Source organism: Paroedura picta, chromosome 11, assembly GCF_049243985.1.
Source record: "Paroedura picta isolate Pp20150507F chromosome 11, Ppicta_v3.0, whole genome shotgun sequence".
Classification (NCBI taxonomy): domain Eukaryota; kingdom Metazoa; phylum Chordata; class Lepidosauria; order Squamata; family Gekkonidae; genus Paroedura; species Paroedura picta.
This window is the reverse complement of record NC_135379.1, coordinates 16,644,329-16,665,362: the sequence shown is the minus strand read 5'-3', so window position 1 is coordinate 16,665,362 and position 21,034 is coordinate 16,644,329. Positions and strand designations below refer to the sequence as shown.

At 42.0% G+C, this 21,034-nt stretch overlaps 1 protein-coding gene across 3 annotated transcripts in view; it reads left to right on the top strand.

Moving 5' to 3' along the window:
- The window catches only part of PLXDC2 (plexin domain containing 2), a 215,032-nt gene that overhangs the window by 159,930 nt on the left and 34,068 nt on the right, over positions 1 to 21,034 (top strand). For all 3 annotated transcript variants that reach the window (XM_077303069.1, XM_077303071.1, XM_077303070.1), the window contains exons 6-9: positions 1,361 to 1,479; positions 6,512 to 6,611; positions 11,859 to 11,954; positions 15,517 to 15,598. In XM_077303069.1, the coding sequence (XP_077159184.1) occupies positions 1,361 to 1,479; positions 6,512 to 6,611; positions 11,859 to 11,954; positions 15,517 to 15,598 (397 nt within the window). The remainder of the gene's footprint in view (positions 1 to 1,360; positions 1,480 to 6,511; positions 6,612 to 11,858; positions 11,955 to 15,516; positions 15,599 to 21,034) is intronic.

Sequence of the window (21,034 nt, the reverse complement as noted above, 5' to 3'; positions counted from 1 at the left end):
TGTTATGAATAATAAATAGACAAAGTGTAAATGGAGGACTTTAAAGAAACCTTCCTGCATCAGCATTTCTATAAACATCCTCATAGCCAGTGGATTGTGTCTAAATGACCAATGCAATACTATGTTGAGAGCCAGCAAGCAAGTTCTGGGTGTTAATTTAAATATCAGATGTAGCACTGTTTGTATTTAATGTATCTTTTGATTGCATAGACCTTGCAATCTCTTACGATATATGCATTTCCTCTTGTATAATGCAGTCCACAAAATATGTTCCGATACTACATAAATCCTTCATGCATCAATATTTTTTAAGGAACCAGTCGAACACAGAACCGAATAGATTAAATTCCTAAATGATAGCATAAAATGTCTAAATACATGATGCCATGACTGTTCTGGTTGCCCATACAGCCATACGTCAGATTATGTGTTTGATTTTAAATAACAATTGCTACAATTTATTATTGTATTGTTTTATCCTATGTTGGAAGCGGCCCCAAGCCAGCAAGGGTCCAGGAGGGCAGGATATAAATCCAATAATATATAAAAATAACTTTTGTCTAAGTCAGACAAGTTGCTCAAGTGAGTCGTCTAGTGCAGGGGTAGTCAACCTGTGGTTCTCCAGTTGTCCATGGACTACAATTCCCATGAGCCCCTGCCAGCGTTTGCTGGCAGGGGCTCATGGGAATTGTAGTTCATGAACATCTGGAGGACCACAAGTTGACTACCGCTGATCTAGTGGCTACTGCTGGGCCCAGGTGAGTTGTGTTCAGTTATATTGTCTGATAGCCACTGTCACATTCATCTATGGCTCCAGTTTCTGGATTTAATTAACCAGAGATTGGGCTGTGTTGAGAATTAGATATATTTATGATGCCATTTACCTGGGAGTTGAGCAGCAAGAGAAGGCTTTTGGGTTCATAGTACTTCTGTGTTTCCCAGAGGATTATGGCTCTCAACTGTTGAATGCTGGGCAAGATGGCCTTTGTTCCTTACATAACTTCTTCTAAACATTTTGTTGACCAAGATTACATGTTACCAATGAGGGAAACACTCCTTTATTGCCAAAAAATGATAATGCAGTAGAGCAGCTGAAAGTAATCTCTGGGCATGTAGCTGCACAGAACAGTTACCATTGGTTGTAAATAGCTCGCCATCTCTTAGTCTTACCATTCTCATTAAAAGAGCAGGTCTCAGGTACAATTAAGTGTATAGCAATGCTAATGTTATGATACTTATAACAATATTTCTGCAGTTTTTGTAGTACCGAGTTCAATGTTTGTACTAATATATTATTCCATGGCTACCTATAATTAACTGCAATGTTTTCTTTGTTTTCTGTCTGTGCTGGACATGGCAGGTACTGCACTGGTAGTCCAGTGGGATCACGTACATCTACAAGATAATTACAACCTGGGCAGTTTTACATTTCAAGCAACACTTCTCAGTGATGGGCGTATCGTTTTTGGCTATAAAGAGGTGAGTTTGTTCCCAGAATGATTTACCTAACCTTTTAATTACTTTCAGTCTTGAGGCAAGTAACAACAGATTATAAAAATATTCACTTTAAATGGCTGCCATGTTTAAAATACGCATACTTGGGCAACACAAAATTAAGCCAAGGTTTAAATGTTTCCTGTGCTACTTTCAGAAGTTAAAACTTGACATTCTTTGACCAGGAGGCTCATAACTGGGGAAGACCATGCACAAATACTTTCTTCTGTGCCCAGCCTTTCTTAAGGCACCTTGGATTTGTCTCTAACATTAATAACATTAAGACTACCAAATGCTTCCTTGTGCTTTCAACCTTCAACAAGAAATTCTGGCCTGAGGTTTAGAGTAGTGTCTGGACTTCACTGGCTTTTTACTTTTCCAATGAGATGAACGTTTATTGGTTAGTTCTTCTTCCCAGGATGCAGGCGCTGTAATGTAACACCAACATCAGTTCAAAATTACAAACTAGCAGAGCATCTGAACCAAATGTTGATCTTAAGAACATGATCTTAAAAATCTGGGTTTTTTTCCCTCCCTTGAGAAGATTATTTTATAATATCTGAATTTTTGAAGTGTTCTGGGGAGTTTGAAAGCTTATTCAATGTTCTGCGTTATTTTGGTTGGGCCTAATATTTTTTATTTTATTTAGGATATTTCTGTGCCATGTCTTCAGAGTCCTGCTTGAGGCAGCTTTCAATGAAAAGCACAAGCCAGTAAAAAGGCATTAAAAACACACACCATTAGACATCATCAGCATAAATAAAAACTATCCATAAAACAGAGCAGGCCAGACTAGGTAAAAATATGTTATTTAGCCTGGATTTTGTTTTCTGTTTGGCATGGGGGGGGGGGGGCGCATGGCTGGTTACAGCTATTTTTCTGACATGTGGATACTGTCATGAAATGATGTTTTAGATATGTCATAGAGTTTGCTGTGGCTACTGTGGAAGAACAGATTTCTTATCTGCATACCGGGCCCAAACTATTTTAGGACATAGTAAATCGAAATAAGGAACAAGACTTGTATATTACATGAATTATTTATAATGGTCAAAGACCAAGACAAAAGTAAATACATTTCTAAAAAATGTGAATATTATAGGTACCCCTCAGGACCAGGACTGTATCTCAATATGTGGCCTATGTCCACCCCCCCCCCACACACACACACAATGCCATTTATGCCTACATTTTACAGATGTTGTAATAATAAACTGAGAGCTGGTTTACATATTAATTGAGCTTACTGAGAAGTGCAGATATTTGCTTACTCAAGGGATCTTTGCCAGTGGCAAGTGTAACATTAGCCAGCATGGTATAGTGGTTAAGAACAGCAGACTCTAATCTGGAGATCCAGGTTTGATTCCCTACTCCTCCACATGTAGCCATCTGGATGAACTTGGGATAATCACTGTTCTTTTAGAGCTGTTGTTACATAACAGTTCTGTTAGGGCTCTCTCAACCTCACCTACCTCACAGGGGGTCTGCTGTGGGAAACCAGCTCTTCATCTTCTTAGGCAAAGTATTCAGTGAAGATCACAGCAGCCCCTTCCATAAACAAGGTGTGAGCGAAATTAAAAATATTGCTTTTATACTGCTGTAATCTTGAATACCTATCCTTCAAACCTACACTAATATGTGTAGACCCTTTTCATAAGTCATTACTTCAACTTATTGCAGCTTATCAATGATCTCTTATTAATATCTGAGCCAGAGCTTGGAAAACATTCGGTTGCGAACAATTTCGTCTTTATCGTTGGCTGTCAGAATTTATGATTAGAGCTTGAAATATTAACATGAAAACTAATCATTTTCATACTCAACTTGTTCACTGCCTGTCATCAGAAATTACTGTTGTAGTCTCTTTGTGACACCTTATCAATTTTCTTCTACATATGGGGCTCAGCTTACAGGAGCTTGCTGCTGTCAATGGTCAGTCGGCATCAGAATCCCTAATGGTGCGTGGAGGAGATCAACCACTGGCTTGTCCCTTTAGATAAGATTTCCAATTACACATCCTCAGACTGTAAAAAAAGGAAATATACAATGCAATCCTTAGAAGAGTTGTGCTTATCTGAGCATGTTGACTTCAATAGACTTAAAGAGATTTAACTCTGTTTAGGATGGTATTGTGAATAATGTAGTCACCATATACCTTCAAATGGAGTATCTTGTAAAATGATGTACAACAGCAGTGAGTTTCAATTCTTTGTAAGAAGACCACAATATCTTCATGGATTAGTAGCAACAGGATTTGCTAATTTCAACCTAAAGAGCCAGCATAAATATTATTCCTCATGATGACATGTTGCAGAAGTGAATTCCATGACTTTTTTCTCTGCTGCAGGACTATTTTCTGTGGCCTCTCCCCCCACCCTGTGCTAAGGTACTAACTTCTGTAATGCTTCCTGGGAGATTAAATGAACGAAGGGCTCATTACCGCTTAACAAGCAGGCAGAGAAATCATATTAGGAGAACATAAGAAAATGTCTTAAATCAGGGTTAGTCAAACTGCGGCCCTCCAGATGCCCATGGACTACAATTCCCATTTGCATTTGCTGGCAAGGGCTCATGGGAATTGTAGTCCATGGATATCTGGAGGGCAGCATTTTGACTACCCCTGTATAATTTAGGGCTCCTGCATTGACCATTTATTAATTACGTGTGGAAATGCAGAGATACAGAAAAGTTGGCACTCCTGTATGTTGTTGCTACTTATGCAAAAACGAAAAGGCTCTCTTCATCAGTGAAGCTCTTAAAATCAGAGCTACTCTCAGATTTGCTGTGTAAAGACAGGTGCACTGCTTGCCTTTGTTCGAAAAAGTGAGCGGGTGACTTCAGTATTTACACAACAGACTTCCTATGGCATATTAGTAACAGAAACTAAATTCATTTCCCAGTATAATACACTTCTGTGCAGCTCTGCATGTGAAATGTTATTTGATGTTCAGCAAAGCAGTATTAAATAGAGAGATGTTTACACAATAAGCCAGTGAAACTGCTCAAGAATATCCCTATATGTCAGGATATTACTGGTTTCTTGCCTGCAGTGAACTAACAATCAACCCTTGTTTGTAAAGTAAATTTGCTTCTGCTGGTGATTACCGAAGGTACACTAGAACATGTAATTTCTGAGGCACTTGTGGGGGATTAACAGATTCATCAGGCCTTAAGTACTAGACCAAAACCAAGTTGCACTTAAATATGCTCTTCAAGTCCCTCTCTCCATTCAATTATTTCTCCTCCATTTGTGGGTTGGGGGATCTACTTTGCTACAGATAATCCAAAGAGAACAAACTTGGAATAAAGCCAGTTTCTATGTATCTGACAAATGCGTGTCCCACTAGTTTGTAAAAAAGATATCTATTTGGCTTTCATTCCAGAATCTCTGTATTACATCTGCAAGAACTTTCCAGTTCTCACAGGGCAGTTTCACCAACTACTTTATTTTGGAGGAATGTCCTTTGCCCTATATGGAACCCATTCAAGGCTTTAGGTTGTGGTTCATAGTCAGTTTGAAGAGTCTACTAAATATATGATTAGCTCCTGTATGAAACAGTGCAATGATCGACATCTAATAAACAGTGCAAATAAGTACCATGCCTGAAATGTCAACCAAGCAGAACACAGAATTACGGAAGTAGAAAACAATGCAGTAAGATTATACACATCATGAACAGTCGCATAGGCTACAGTGGTGTTTAGGGGTGGGCAGAAACCCAGGAAATGTGGTTCAGTTTGTGGTATGCCTGGTTTGCAAACTACAAACCATCACAAACTTTTAGTGCCAAACAAACTGGTTTGGTTCATGAGGTTTGTAATGGGATAGAATGCCCCCTAGTGTACTAGAGACACCAAATTCACAGGGGTTCTGTGGCTGACTCTTCTCTACCTGCCCTCCAAGTCTGGGGAGGATTAGGATTTGAGTTATAGCTCACCAAAGAAAATACCCTCCGGAAAATATTTCCTGTAATGTCAGGTACATGTTCAAAAGTCTATAGAATGGACCCCCTGCAAGCTACATACACCAGATTCACGGAGAATCTCACCCTGCTGCCCAATCTTCTATAATATATCCAAGATGGGGGTAGATTATATTTATAGTGTCCCAGTTATGGACCCCCCATCCCCCCCAAAAAAGGTCTCTCAGTGGCATCTCTGGAAAAGACAGTTGCATATACAGGAATCTATGGAAGGACTCAAGAATGACCCACGGCTCTCACAGCCCCACTCCCAAAGGCTGACCCAGCAACAGGGATGTATTCTTCTACTCTACAGAGGAAGCACATGTCAAGCTGTCAAGACTACCTCCAAGTCTCCAAAGGCAGACTTTGAGTGACAGAAAGACAGACATCCCCAGAGTTTCAACAGTGGCTCTCCAAAATAATCCCACAACAGTTTGGCAGGCATCCTCGCCACACAGAACAAGCAAGGAAATGCACAATCTTACAGCCCCCCCTCCCCATCAGCTGAAACACACGGGACCAAGCAAGGGAAACATGCCTAGAATTCTCAGTTCCTTCCTCTGGGGTGAAACATACAGGTCCAGCTCATCTAGCAAAGGAATGGAAAAATACATCCAAGTCTACAAAGAACGTTTCTGAAGGAAAGGATTAGGGAGCCAACTCCAGAGCTTAGACAAAGACTCCCCAAATTAACTACATGTCAGCCTGAAACCCAGCAAGGCGCACTCCCAAGACTCCCAAGCCCCCTCAGGCCCAAACACTTAGCTCAGGGGTAGTCAAATGCAGCCTTCCAGATGTCCACGGAGTACAATTCCCATGAGCCCCTGCCAGCAAATGCATTTTCTGGCAGGGGATCATGGGAATTGTAGTCCATGGACATGTGGAGGGCCACAGTTTGACTACCCCTGACTTAGCCTAACCCTGGGTGAAATTTCTGGTCATTGAATGGCTATGAATTCTCTTGGAGTATTTCCTTTCTTAAGAAGAACCAACATAAAATAAACAGATGTTATCAATATGACATTACTTTCTCCTTTTTTTTTGTCTTGCAGATTCCTGTATCAGTAACACAGATAAGCTCAATCAATCACCCTGTGAAAGTGGGGCTGTCAGATGCATTTGTGGTAGTCCATAGGATCCAGCAGATTCCCAGTATGTAATTAATATACTGCTAATGAATGTAGTATGAATTGGGGAGGGGGCAAAATTAAAGAACCTGAAAATGTGTTTGAACTAAACAAAAAATGTTTTAGTAGTGTCAGTTTGCTGATTTTAATGTAATTTTGTTTGGTTTAAAATTCCCACTGTCACTTACTGCCTCATTGTTTGTCTTGAACTGATAAGCAAAATTAAATTGTTAAGCAAGGAGACATCGTAATTCTGTATTCCTTAGATACTCCAATATACCATTCAGAACAGGTAATTTTATGGGGAAAGAAAGATTTGGATCCATTTGTGCTTTCCCATGTTTCAGGGGAAGATCCCTTAGACAGGAAAATACAGCCTTTTGCAAAACAGTCTACAAGATTATTACTACATGTGGTTGGGTACCCTAAACACCTTGTGTATGTGGCCCTCTTCGGCCTAAATAGATGCTTAATAGTTTAAGGCAGGAATTCCCAATTAGGGTTTCCTGGAACCCTGGGATTATGTGAAAGCTCCCCAGGGGTTACATGGCCTTTCCTAGACATTCAGATAGCTGCTGACATCACTAGATATCTCTGGAGCCCACTTCACCTGTTGCTCTATATGCCTAGTCACTTCTCCACAATGGAAAAATTGTAAATGATTGATCAGTTGATTGATTGGCTAGCTGGCTTCCACATCTTACTTCTGCACCCACTTCTCTGAAGGGACACGTCACCACTTCTGGGGTTCCTCAAAGACTGAAAAATATTTCAGGGATTCCTCCACAGTCAAAAGGTTGGAAAAGGCTGGTTTAAGGGATAATTCCACCTTATACTACAACTCAGTCCTAAAGATCCCCACTTATGCACAACGTCGATGACGTCCAGGCCCTGCCCCACATTAGGGCCCTGATGTCCCATGACGGATTCTTCTGTGTTCTCTTTTTTGCCACCGCGGCCATCAGAGGCCCAGCCATACAGGGACACAAAACGCCCCAACTGGCATTGCAGTGCTGTGGAGCTGAGTAGGGCGTTTGTACACCCCCACAATGGTGGGATAGAAGCATGCTGCTCTCCCACCATTGTGCTGTGTGACACCCATGCCTGTCGCCATTGCCATTGCCATGCTGAGGCACAGCAGAACCCACCCATTCAGGAGTTCTGCATGCGCAAGCTCAGCTCCAGGGCAGACCTTGTGCGCCAAGGGTTTTTTTCCCCCCATGCATACAAGGGACATGCTGCTCCACTGTTAGGAATTGGCGATGACCCAGTGTGGCCACCACCATGCATAATCAGTCATGGTGTTTCTCCTGGGCAGTGATAAGGGAGTTGTTGACATGTCAAGATTTTGCCCTTCATTGGACACCTAGAAGAAGGCTGGAATATTAGCCATGGCCCTGGTGAAAGGTAGAGGAAAGCATGATGGTGCTGAAATCAGGAAGGTCCAGCCAAAATTAAAGGACTGTCTCCAAGCAAATTCCTGGTTTATACGCTGTTAAAATAAGCCTTAGTTTCTCAATGGATCTGAAAGATTTAAGTGATGTAAATCAACAAAATTCTACATTTCAAAACATCATTCCTTTATCAGCCAGCATATCAAAACTTTAGAAATCAGGTAAATTAAGCTGAGCAGTTAAGCTCTGGGCTTTTTCTTTTAAAATGAGGATGGCTGCCATCATCCAGGCCTCACAGATTTCTAGCATTCCTGTCTCATCCTGCACCTTCACAATTCACAGAATCATGTCAACCCAGCATGCCCTGTGCTAACCTTTGCTAATGACTGAACACAGAGAGGTTCAGCTGAAGTGCCAATGCCATCATTTTTATTTATGTATTCATTTGCTTGCGTTTTTTGACTGAAGAACCTGCCTTCTTTGGGGAAAACAAATTAAAGCCTCCAGGGCTGGCGGGAGTTCATTTCAAAGGCATTCCCTGAATGCTTTGACTTGGCAGATGCATCATACGAACAAGTCACTGTGGAAGAATAAATCTTCCCCTGCTGGCAAACGAGGTACTCGAATCCAGCCCAAATTAGCTTAGCCTCTGAATACATGTTTTGGTTCAGTTTCGTTTGGAACGCCAGGCAGGTATCAGCTACCTTCCACAATGGATATCATGGCCAGAGTCTTCCCACTAATTCATGCAGAATGTCTCGGTGGTGGTAATTTAGTCGCCTAAATAGGATGTTACGTTCACATCGGAGCAAGGGAGACAGACCTTGCAAGCAAAGAGTTTAAAAGAATTGGGCCCAAACTAAATAGCAAGTTGAGCTCATTGGCAGTGATCGTGCTTGGCCATGGTAAGGAGTCAAGTAGGATAAATCTGGGGGCTGGTCTGTTTTCTACGTTCTGCCAAGATGTGTTTATGAAACAAGATAGGAGATCTCTGCTGCATTCTGAGTTTGGTGAGCTCTGCCAGTGTGTGGCGGATACCGCTGCTCTAGTTTCCAGACAGGACAGTGCTGCCTCCTTTGTCAAACACAGTGCTGGATCATGCATGCTGGCAATGGCAGAATAAATGGTCATGATTCGAAATTTTATCCCTTTGGTTTTTCACTCAGACCATGATGAAGTAACCAAGATCACTGCCGGATATGCGTGCATTTTGTAGGAAGTATGCTATGTTATATTTTATATTGCTGTTTATTCGGATGATGGCAATATAGGACAGAGGTCCCTAATACGGTGTCTACAGGTACCATGGTTCTCATCAACAGTTGTGTTGGCATCTCCTAGGTGTTGTTAGATAGTGGGTGGGGCCAAATAAGATTTTGTCTAGCAGGGCTTTGATTGACCATGTATGCCATTCCGAGAGGAAAGGTGAAATAATATTAAGACCACAATTTTTTGTAGCTTTTTATTCCATATATATTTGGGTCTTGAGAGAGAAATGAATAGGGATGAGAAGAAAAAGAGGTCTTCCTAAATAGAAACATGTATACTTTTTAGTGTTATGATGAGGTTTCTGATCACTACACAGTTGTATGGATATACTAGGGTGTATTCCTGCATTCAGGAATACAACGGGCACTAAACGGGGGTGGAAGAGCTCTGTGGATGCCCTCTCCCTGCCTTCAAGACCTGGAAAGGCTGCAGGCTGGAGGACCCCGGGAAGGGAACTCAATGGCAGGGGCAGCTCTCATGCAACAGGAATCTGCAGTCTCTGAGCCTTTGAGGGAAGTGGATGGAGGAGGGGGTGATCAGGAGTGAGAGATGGAAGGCGATTGGCTGGCTGCTGGACAGATAAGCCAGCAAGTTGGAGGAGGAAGCACTCTGGGGTGGGACAGCTGCTCTGAGTGGTGTTAAGCGCTGAGTGGTACTTAAGCCATGAGACATGTTTCTCCTCCAAGGCCTTACCAAAATATATATTATGTGGAATAGATTCCCTCTGTAGCTGTGTGGGGCTTGGTTTTGCCCATTTCTTTTTCCATTGTGGAATGGACCAATTTTTGGGCTGGATTTATTTTGGCCTTACAAATAGTGAAATACTTATGGTTCGGCTCCCAGTCAGCTCTTCTATCGGCTGGCTCCATGTGTCTTATCCATCAAATGATATAAAACTGGGCTACTCTCTGTGAGGCCTGGTAATCCATAATTATTCTAACACTGCTGTCTTCTCCTCCTCTGACAGTCATTCAGAGTTGTATGTGATTTCTACCATTTCCTCTCCTCCACCTCCCACATTGTGATCAACTATTAATCTAGTCAAGGAGCCCACATTTCTGGCCTGCCATCAAAACAGTACCTCCTCTATCTTTGCACATAAATCTACATGCATTTGATGAAAGTATGCAAGAACCTGGAAGCTCAAAGTAACAGGTCATTACAGTTTCTCAGTGATATACTACAAAGCTACAAGCCTGTCTTGTAGCCATCAGATTAATATCTACAACACTGAACATGATCAGAATAATAACATAATAAATAGGAAAGCAAGAGTAGATTGTTTATCACAGTTTTTTACCCTTCTTTAAATGGTGGGCTTACCATATAGTATGGGCAAAAACCTTTCAAAGGGATCCATTCATACTTTTGCAATGTATATTCTATTGAGGCAGTTTTGTATCATTTTCTATCAGTATTAAGTAATGTTATCTAAATTTAGTGAGGGAGAAATCCCATTGATGAATGGGACGTGGAAGTAAGTCAACATATATAGGACTGGACTGCACAAAAGCACTATACCTTCATTTATGATAAATGATTGCTTTACAAAAGTCAGGAAATGAGTGGCAGAACTGACTAATAAAATAGGATACCATTATCTATGTAGCTAATGACACTGAGCTGATAGTACGTGGTGGTATAGAAGTAAAATCTTTATTTATGTGCCCTCCCCCCGTATACATCCAAAAAACTACACAACAAAACCACTCAAGTCTAAGATACACGGACAGAAGTAAACTATCTGGAAATACTAAACATTTTATTATGAGCATTCTCATCTTTAGGTATATTATGGACATTTTCATCTTTAGGCAAAACTGAGGGGGAAACCTGAATTTGAATAAAATGTTAAAAATTAAAACAAAATGGGTGGCTGAAACTCCCCAAACTGTAACTGTGATGTAGGGACACTGCACACCCCTGTGAGCTCCGCAGAGCCGTGGAGCTGGCAGGGGCATCCCCCTGCCCCCACCGTAGGATACGGTAGGGGCACGGGCCCTCCCCACTCCCCCCCCCATGGCCACTGCCACTGAGGGCAGTATCCCAGGCTTCCTGGCCCCGGTGCAGCGTGTGTGCGCGCACTACACCGGGGGGTCAGTGTACACCAGGGAGCCCCACCCCCATGCATACACAGGGAACGGCGGCATATCCTGTCCTGCCGCAACAACATGGTGGCCGCCCGGTGTAGCAGCCGCCATGCATAATAGGTCACAGTCTTCAGAGTACGTGCAAGTTTTCTTTCAGCTGGGATAAATATAATTGGGAGTGATAGTTTTTAGCATGAAATCTGTCTTGGGAAAGAGTTTTAAAGCCTCTCTTTCCTTGTTTTGGTCACCCCTCTTAAACTGTAGCTTCAGTAGCTGCATTCTATAAAAGAGTCATCATTCTGAATAAATTGTTTGAGAGTGCAATCAATATTTGAATAGTGAGATCACTGATGGATGGATTACCAGGAAATACCTACAAAAGTTTTCCGTTTTCAGGGAATTTAATTTTAGCTTGAGGGTCAGTGATCGTGGCAATAGTTTTGTATAATAAAAAATTGAGAGTGAATTCCACTGTGAATGATGGAATTAAATTTTCTTTTATTCTTTCTTTCCTGGAAGATGTCCGTAGAAGGACAATATATGAGTATCACCGAGTGGAACTTCAGATGTCAAAAGTCACCAATCTGTCAGCAGTTGAGATGATTCCTCTGCCCAGTAAGTTAAGCTACATTAACACACAATAGCTCAATCCACACTGTGTTCTTATCCTAATTATTCTTTTTAAATACAAAAGTTATTTTCACATAAAACAGGCATAATCTTCTTGCAGTGTGTATTATGTTTGATTACGCTTATATCTCACAATACCCCTTATCTTCGTCATTGTCTGGTATTCCTCCACGAACAAGTTGTCCTCTTCTTTTTTAAAGCCTGTCTCAGAAAACTATACATTCATATAATTCTTATAACCCACTAACCTAATCTGGCTGTTTTGTCTTTATCTTTTGAGACCTACAGATTGATTGTATCGATTTCTTCTGGTGTACCAAATATACATCATGGAGTTCTCATTTTGTTTTCTTATATGGTTCACTGGATTATTGATGGATAGAACACTAATTTAAGAGCATGCAAATGGGAGTTAAAATCCCCAGTCAGCTGGGAAATTCCCTGAATATTCTTTGGTCGATCATACCTCACAGGATTGGTCATTTTCACAGGGTTGCTTTAAGAATGGGCAACATTATTATTTTGAGCTCAATGTAGAAGGGGCAGGATACAGATGCAATAAAATCCTAATCAGAAATTTTAGAATTTCAATATGATAGCCCTATTCATTGACACAGTAAAATGGATATAATACTATATTTGAACCACAACATAGATCCCTGTACTGAACTGAAACATTCAGCTCTACAGACATTACCTTAAAGACTAGGAACCCAGGCCACAAGAGAAGCTGGTTGTCAATCTTACATTACCACCCAACCAACTCACCTAAACAAGCTGCTGGAGGTCCGTCCCCCCTCAGTCCCTGTCACAAAGATGGACTATAAATAAAGTAAATAAATCAGTAAATTTAAGGTACTGCCCCACCTGTTTCCCTGAACTTCACATAGACTTATACGGCTGAGTTCCCAGAGCCCTGCTAGGCAGAGAGTGCTCTATGGCTTGATTACTGGCTCTTGAAAGCATTTCTGTTCACTGGCATTATGAAACAAGTCTCAGACTGACTGTGCCAAGTAGTAAAACAAACTGTCTTCCTTTGGACAGTAGACATGACAAGCCAGTCCTTCCTCTAGCCAGTTCTGTGCCAGTCATTGCCAGTTCTGCCAATCAGTGCCAGTTCTGTCATGAGGTGGCCTGAGGATTTTACCTTATTTATTTATTGTTAGGTTTCTATACCACCACCTCTCGAAAGAATCGTGGCGGTGCATAATAAAACCATAGTAAAAGGTAAAGGTATCCCCTGTGCAAGCACCGAGTCATGTCTGACCCTTGGGGTGACGCCCTCTAGCGTTTTCATGGCAGACTCAATACGGGGTGGTTTGCCAGTGCCTTCCCCAGTCATGACCGTTTACCCCCCAGCAGCAAGCTGGGTACTCATTTTACCGACCTCGGAAGGATGGAAGGCTGAGTCAACTTTGAGCCGGCTGCTGGGATCGAACTCCCAACCTCATGAGCAAAGCTTTCAGGCAGCTGCCTTACCACTCTGCGCCACAAGAGGCTCTAAAACCATAAAACCCCATAAAACCATAAAACCCCATAAAATCCATTTGACAATCCCATAACAACATGACCAGATGGCGAAAACTCCCTAACCCTCCCCCATCTTAAACACCCAATGTGGGAGTTGCAGGTGTTAATGCGAGGACCTGATCCCACGAAGGGGCCCAATTGTCCTTAGCCCTGGCCTCACCCAAAGATCTGGTGGAAGAGCTCTGTTTTACAGGCCCTGAGGAACTATAAGCTCCAACAGGGCCCTCAGCAATTCTGGGAGCTCATTCCATCAGGTAGGGGCCAGGACCAAAAAAGCTCTGGCTCGGATTGAGTCCAGGTGAACCCCCCCCCCCCCCTAGGGCCAGGGACTTCTAGCAAATTAGCACCCACAGAGTGAAGAACCCTGCTGGGGGCATAAGCAAACAAGCAGTCCCTCAGATAGTTAGGGCCCAAGCCGCGAATGGCCCTAAAGGTTAAAACCAAAACCTTGAACTTCATCCAGGTTAGAACTGGCAACGAGTACAGCCTCCTCAGCACAGGCTGGATGTATAAATATTCCGTAAACCTGATTCATGAAATAACAGACTTGCTTTGCATGCTTATATTTCAAAAATATTTCGCGCAGCATGGATTGTAATGAAGAGATAGCAACCACTTTTTTTGTGTCTCATCCACCTCTCTTTTCATCTGAAGCAGATGTAATTTTTTTAAGCAGATGCCTCAGATGGTAAATTGCCACACACACCACCATGAGAAACTGAAATTAAAAAAACATCCTTTCTGTCATCCAGTTATAGCTCCTACAGAGGTTCCTACTTGAGCATATTACATTCATATAACAAAATGTTAGCTATAAGCTGTGAAATGTAAGAACCCGAAAGGAAAAGACATAAGAAATGGAATGCTTTCATGACAGAAGCCTTCCTGTAAGTGAAGATTTGTAGAAATAGCATTACATTTACAAATAGGATTAAAATTGAATCCAAGAGATCAATCTTTTAATGCACATGTTTATTTTCATAGCACAAGTAGCCTATTGCTTTCTCTTACATGTTTTGAGGGGGGAAATTAATTCAAGGAACTATTGACTGTAAGAACTATGAATGAGTACATCCATATTTACTGGTCCCTAGTGTTGATTGTTGGTTTAAATATTTAAAAATCTGTATTGCTTGGTCTTCCTTATCAGATTAATTTTTTTGGTTATTTAAATGTCCCCAGCATGGGGGTCTTGGCAAGTGTTCCCGGGTCTTAGAATGGGGAAGAGAAGGGGGTTGTACCGCCTTATTTCTTCTCCTTTCCCCAGGACCACAGCTGTTGCCACTCCACAGATGAACCCTCCTCTTCTCCTTGACCTTTTCCAGCTGTGGCCTGTGCCTCATCCAACGATGACAGCATGCCACAAGCTGGCGTTCTGACAGCGTTCTGTCAAATCGACCAGCCACTACTGCATTCTGTACTCCAGCAAGCCCTCCAGACTGGACTGAGGGGCTAAAGCTGGGAGAGAGCCTGGCGGGAAGGGCAGGGTGTCAGCCTGGCTAGGCCCAGGCCATTCTTCCCAGTCAGGGCCTGAATCCCGCTGATCATGCCCTGGATCCTCGCTGCCTGGCCCCACCTTCCCTGCTGCTTCTTCTGATAGCGGTGGCGCAGGCACAGGTGAGCCCAGTGGCCACAGCAGCAGCAAGGGTACGGGCTTGACAGTTATCTTTGGTGGCTTCTATCTCTGTGGCTTCTGCCCTGGCTAACATCCTCTCTGGGCTACTCAGTGCCAAGCCCAGCTGGTTCTTCCACCTGTGTTGGAATTTTGGTGCCAGGTAAGGGACATGTTCTTGCCCAGGAGGCTGCCAGGCTGTCTTTAGGTGAGGATGGGGTCACTAGGAGCTGTGTTTCCCACAGTGGCGATGTGGGGTCGGGTCCTGAGTCTGATTGCCTCTCCAGAAATGTGTATTTAGCCTGATCAGTCACTCTGAAATCAACTTGATTAGGAAGGATTTTTAACAAAGACAGAGTTTTGATAAGGCCATTGACTTCTCTGTACTTTTCCCCTCTATTCCAGCCTGTCTCCAGTTTGACAGCTGTGGTCCCTGTGTTATGTCGCAGATTGGCTTCAACTGCAGCTGGTGTCATAAACTCCAACGGTAAGGAAACTTGCTCAGTTTGGTATTTGATAGAGAATGGCCCAGGTGATGCATCCATTTTTCTTTTGTCCCATGTGTCACGTGGAAATTATTTTAGTGGGTCTGATTTATTTCCCCAATAAAAACCAAGATGTTTCTCTTGACATTTTAATTCATGATATGCCAAGTAGTAATATTTACTTTTCAGAGGTGCAGAAGCATTGTGTTGGCACCAAGATATTAGCAACATGACTGACAACTGGGGGGGGGAGGGGATTGAGCCCCATACTTAGTGGGAGTGGCCTGAGGTTACAGCATATTGAGGAGAAACATTTAATATAATTAAAAATAGGACATTGTATCTGTTGACAGATGAACTGTCATTTTGTGGAATTGTGTTGCTAGCGCATGTTGGAAAAGAATATAGGTTGGGTCTAAACTTCATTGAACAGGCAGAATTGGCAGAAATGGATCTCTCGTTCTTTCTTGGCCCAGCAATGTCTATGTGCCTACCAATTTCCCAGGAGAGCCATCTTGATGTAGTGGTAAACAGCAGCAGCTTCTAATCTGGCAAGCTGGGTTTGATTCCCCACTCCTCCTCCACATGCAGCCAGCTGGGTGATCTTGGGCTTGCCACAGCACTGATAATGCTGTTCTGACCTGGTAGTAATATCAGGGCTCTCTCAGCCTCACCTACCTCACAGGGTGTCTGATGTGAGGAGAGGAAAGGGAAGGCAATTGTAAGCTGCTTTCAGTCTTCTTCTGGTAGAGAAAAAGCAGCATATAAGAACCAACTCTTCTTCTTCAAAGCTGTTCTGACCGAGCAGTAATATCAGGGCTCTCTCAGCCTTACCTACCTCACAGGGTGTAAAGCCAACCCTTCTTCTATACATTCTCCTTATTTTATTTATTTTGTAATGTATTATAAAGAATATACTAGATTGTAATGTAATTTGTAATGATCGATTACAAAGAATATTACATTTCTCTGGTTTGGGTTTTTTGTATACTGGTGTTTACCACATGAAGGAGTCTCAAAATGACTTACAATCACCTACCTTCCTCTTTGCTTAACTGATCTTTCTCTGGTATTTTTATTAAAATAAAAGACAATGAGGAATTGCTATTTTATGATTAAGTGGCTCAGATGTTCAGGACAAGCAGATTTGCCAGCAAGTTAGATGCTCAATTCAGATGTGGCATTTAAGTCTTCCACACCATACATTTGGGAAATTGGTCCCCTAGATTGGCTCAAACGTTCTACTAAACCCTCTTCTTCACCTTACCTCTCACAATACTTTGCCTTCATGGTTGCAGCTCTAATGGCTGCTGTATTAGCATTGCTGTTGTTTTTTCTTTTATAACTCTGTCTAATTCAGTACCAACATCCCATATTCAAACTTAATTGCCCAGATAACTATTTCACTGTTTCCAGGAAGAGAGATCTGTTTGAAATGACACCAATGTAGCAGCTGATCAAGGCTATGAAAAGTCTCCTTTCTGTGGGACTGCTGTCACCTGAGGCAATGAGAGTTCCACTGTCATCCAAATAGAACTTGGGAAAAAGCTGTATTTCTCTGTGGAAAATTGGTGCTGGGAGACACCTGTCATGGGGATTGCAGCTTTCTGCATTTTGGCAGGACATTTCCCTCATTTTGATCTTCCTCTGGTGAAATAAAAGGTCACGAAATCCCCCCACAAACACAAATTAACTTAGTCCAAGATAATATAATGCTAAAAATCAAACTAGAGAAGAGGCTTTCATTTGGCATAATCCCTCAGGAGCATTTCACATGTGTAAGCTGTGACAGCAGGGACCATTTGAGAGCTACAGAACAGCTGGAGTATAAAGAACAGTCCTATAGATCTAGCTTTGTAAAAACTTCCATAATTGCTAACCTTGGTAGCCAGAATCAATTCAGGAGTGATTCTCTTATGCAAACTGGGCTTTATTATTGTTTTGCTATCGTTTTTCATTTTGTTTCGTTTTTAGGTCAGACATTATATTCAGAAATTCGGTTTGTTCATAAAATCATGGCAAACAAGGGAAAAGGCATTTCAGCTGTTTGCAATGGTGTAATCAGGAGCTGGGGAGGAATAGGATAATGAGAGGCATTTAAAAGTTGTGATTGCTGTATGCCCAACGTATTCTGGATGTCTCCATTTGAGAAAGGACAAAGTTGGTTGCTGCTGGCAGGATCAAGTGGTCAGAATGAGTATATAAAGTTCTCAATGAGTCTGTACAGGCTTCCTTGCATGGCCAGTACTGTCTGTTTTGAGGTGCACAATAATGTCTGCACTAAAGATTTTGTTGGGTAAAGTCTGACATTGCCTCCAAAACTACACTCCACACTCTATAAAATCACTCATGTCCATTCTTTCTATCACAGTTCCTAAATCATACAGGCTTTGGATCAGATGGATGTGGGACTGCCAGAAAGTAAAGACCTTGAGGAAGTAGTGCAGTTAGATATGGAGATAAGATTGGAGATAAGATTTCTGCTTTTTTTTTTTACCTTACAGAAAATTGTTAAGAACATAACTGGATCATGCCAGTGGCCTTTCTAGTCCCTCAATCTGTCTCACACAGTAGCCAACTAGTGACTTTTTAGGGCCAACAATGGCATAAAGACCAAGGCCTTCCCCTGATGTCCCCTGCACGGCCAGATGTTGATGAGGTTGCTCCCTGAAGCCTTTTCCGCTCCCACCTCTAATGGGCACCCTGGTATACCACAGAGCTACATGAGAGGAAATGGGAACTGAGATGGTTAGAACACGTGTGAAGGAAGACTCACATCGAGGCTTTAAGAACATTTTATAGGACGCTTATGAAAGCCTATAAGATGCCAGTGAAGAATGGGAGTTTTATGCAACTCAACTGCATCTGCCAGCTCATGTCCAGCTCAGTTATCATCTTGACTGCCATTTTTCTGTACTTTTCCCTCATTTTCAGTGTCCTTTTCTTTGTTACCTGTCCCATGGATGAATTAAAAGGCAGTCTTGACTGGCTTGTACAGGCAGAGGCAGTAGCAGAAGGCAGACGGGAGACTCAAACTGGGAGACTCAAAGGCTATGGGAAGGCTTATTAAGGCTGTTTGGGGAGGAATCGTTTTCAGGCAGTTACACTTCCACGTGTTAAATTGGCTTCCAGAATCATAGCATAGTTGTTGGCTGCACCTACAGGTGCATGTTGACAAGGGGAAGAATTCTCTACAAGGTGTGACTTGTCCAAGTAACTCACATAACTCTCCCTGCAAACACGTAAAAATACTTTTAGTTCCCTCAGGCATTTCCTGCTGTTTTCCCAAGAACAGGAAGTGTGTGGACATAACAAATCATGCTGGCTGGAATGGAAATGAGTGATGTAAGAGGAAAAGGCTCATACATCATAGTTCTCTATGTAGCATCCGTGCAGTGGGATTATGTCCAGCCAGCATGCAGTGTTGTGATTGAAGCAGTATTTGGTCCCTGGAGGTGATGGTGAGGGGAAAATACAAATTCTGGACACTAGTAATTTCCTCAATACATCATCCACCATTTTCTGCTTTATGACTATTATGCCTCATTTGATTCAGAAAGAATTCCTCCTATTCCTGTTTTGACAGTATTTGTTTTGGTGTCTTTTTGGTGTTTAAATAAAGACTGTTGATAATATTTTGTTTGATAAAGAAGTTGAATTGGTAGTGCTGTGCCTTTGTGTTTCGTTCTGGGAATAGTTTTGCTTTTTCAGAAGCATGCACAAAGTAGTCAGCGAAGACTATAAGATCACATTTTGTGTTTTCAGCACTTTGTGTTAACATTTAAATTGTCACTTTTAGTAAAGTGTTTTTGTGATAAAGAAAATTGCACCAGGGTGGAGTGTCTGAATCGCCCAGTTGCAAATTACTGTGGTAACTGAAATGCTTTTACCTTGATTACTGCAGTTTTATCACAAATGTGCTCTTTTTTGGCCATTATTCACATTATTACCGCTTTTATTAACTGCAGTGTCAGTAAAATAACATGATCTTGGTTTTTTAGCTCCCATTGTGGAAAAATGATACCTTTTACATCAAAATAGAATGTTTGAAAAACAGGGAGTATTTTATAGCATGACAGATTATTGCTTACCATCAGTCCCAGTTAAAAGTATTTGGAGGCATTTTTTTAAAGTGTCGATACCAAACTGAGACTTATTTTAGAGCCTGTGCTCATTCTAGGATGTAGAAAGATGTAACAGTTAGATTAAGGTGACCAGATTGTCCCACTTTTGGAGGGACATCTGGACCGTTTATGCATTGGTGGTTTCATGCCAGGCTGCAGGCTGGAGTTTTAGTCGCAGCAGGTTGCCCCACCTCTTCCTGCACCCACATGGGGGAACACTTGGCCTGGGGCACCTCATCCGCCTCCAATTTGTGCTCCTGCATGGGAGCTGGGGCACTGAAGTTCCCAGTGCATAAACGGTCCTGGGGGTACCTGGCAAATTGTACTTACGGTGAAATTTAAAAATATATATTACAATACCATTTTTGTGTTCTGTGCATTCTATGAAACTTTTTGTTGCTCTATATAGACCAAATTTTTAATCAAGACCCACCCCCCCCGGTCAATGGTGTCCCACTTTACCAATGTTAAAATCTGGTCACCTTAAGTTAGATGTATAGGAAATAAAAGATGATGAGACTGTGTGTAGTAAGAGAATATATAAAGCTACAAATGAAACAAACTATAGTGCATGCTAAGTTTTCGGGTATATTCAAGTGGCTAGCCATGTTGGTCTGAAGCAGCGGAACAAATTTAGAGTCCAGAGCACCTTTAAGACCAATACATATTTATTCAAGGTATGAGCTTTCATGTGCACCCTCACACCTGCCTATAAGTATGAACTAGGTATTTCCATTTTATCATATTGTATCTGAGGAAGTGTGCGTGAGCATGAAAGCACCTTGAATAAACAATTATTGCTCTTAAAGGTGCCACTGGACTCTAAATTTGTTCTATTTAGGTGTATGAGCTCTTTGCATCTACTTCTTTGTGAATTCAGTTCGACTCCCCAAACAGCGTTCAAGTGCCTAGTGCTCTTGTTTGGATGGACCCAACCCATTTTTCCATTGGAGGAGAACTTTTGAAAGGACTGTGGAGATTTTGGACCCAACATGGACAAAAAGCCATTGGAGTCTGGATTCTTTGCTTTTTTTTGCCCTGTCTCCCTCCAGCATCAGCATTAGCATTGTGAGCATTATCATTGTAAATAAGTTCAGTCACCAGATTTCACTAAAAACTATTAGAATGAATGGAGCATAAACATGTTGGGTAAAGAACAGGCTAGGAATTGGCTAAGAGACCAAATGCACTGGTTTGGATCCTATATGTTCCACCTGCTCGTGAAGCAACACCTTTCCTCTGGGAGGCTGTGTTGTGAAGTGCATTCCTTTGATATTAGTCCAGTTTCTTGCAAGAAGCACCAAGCACTAGAGG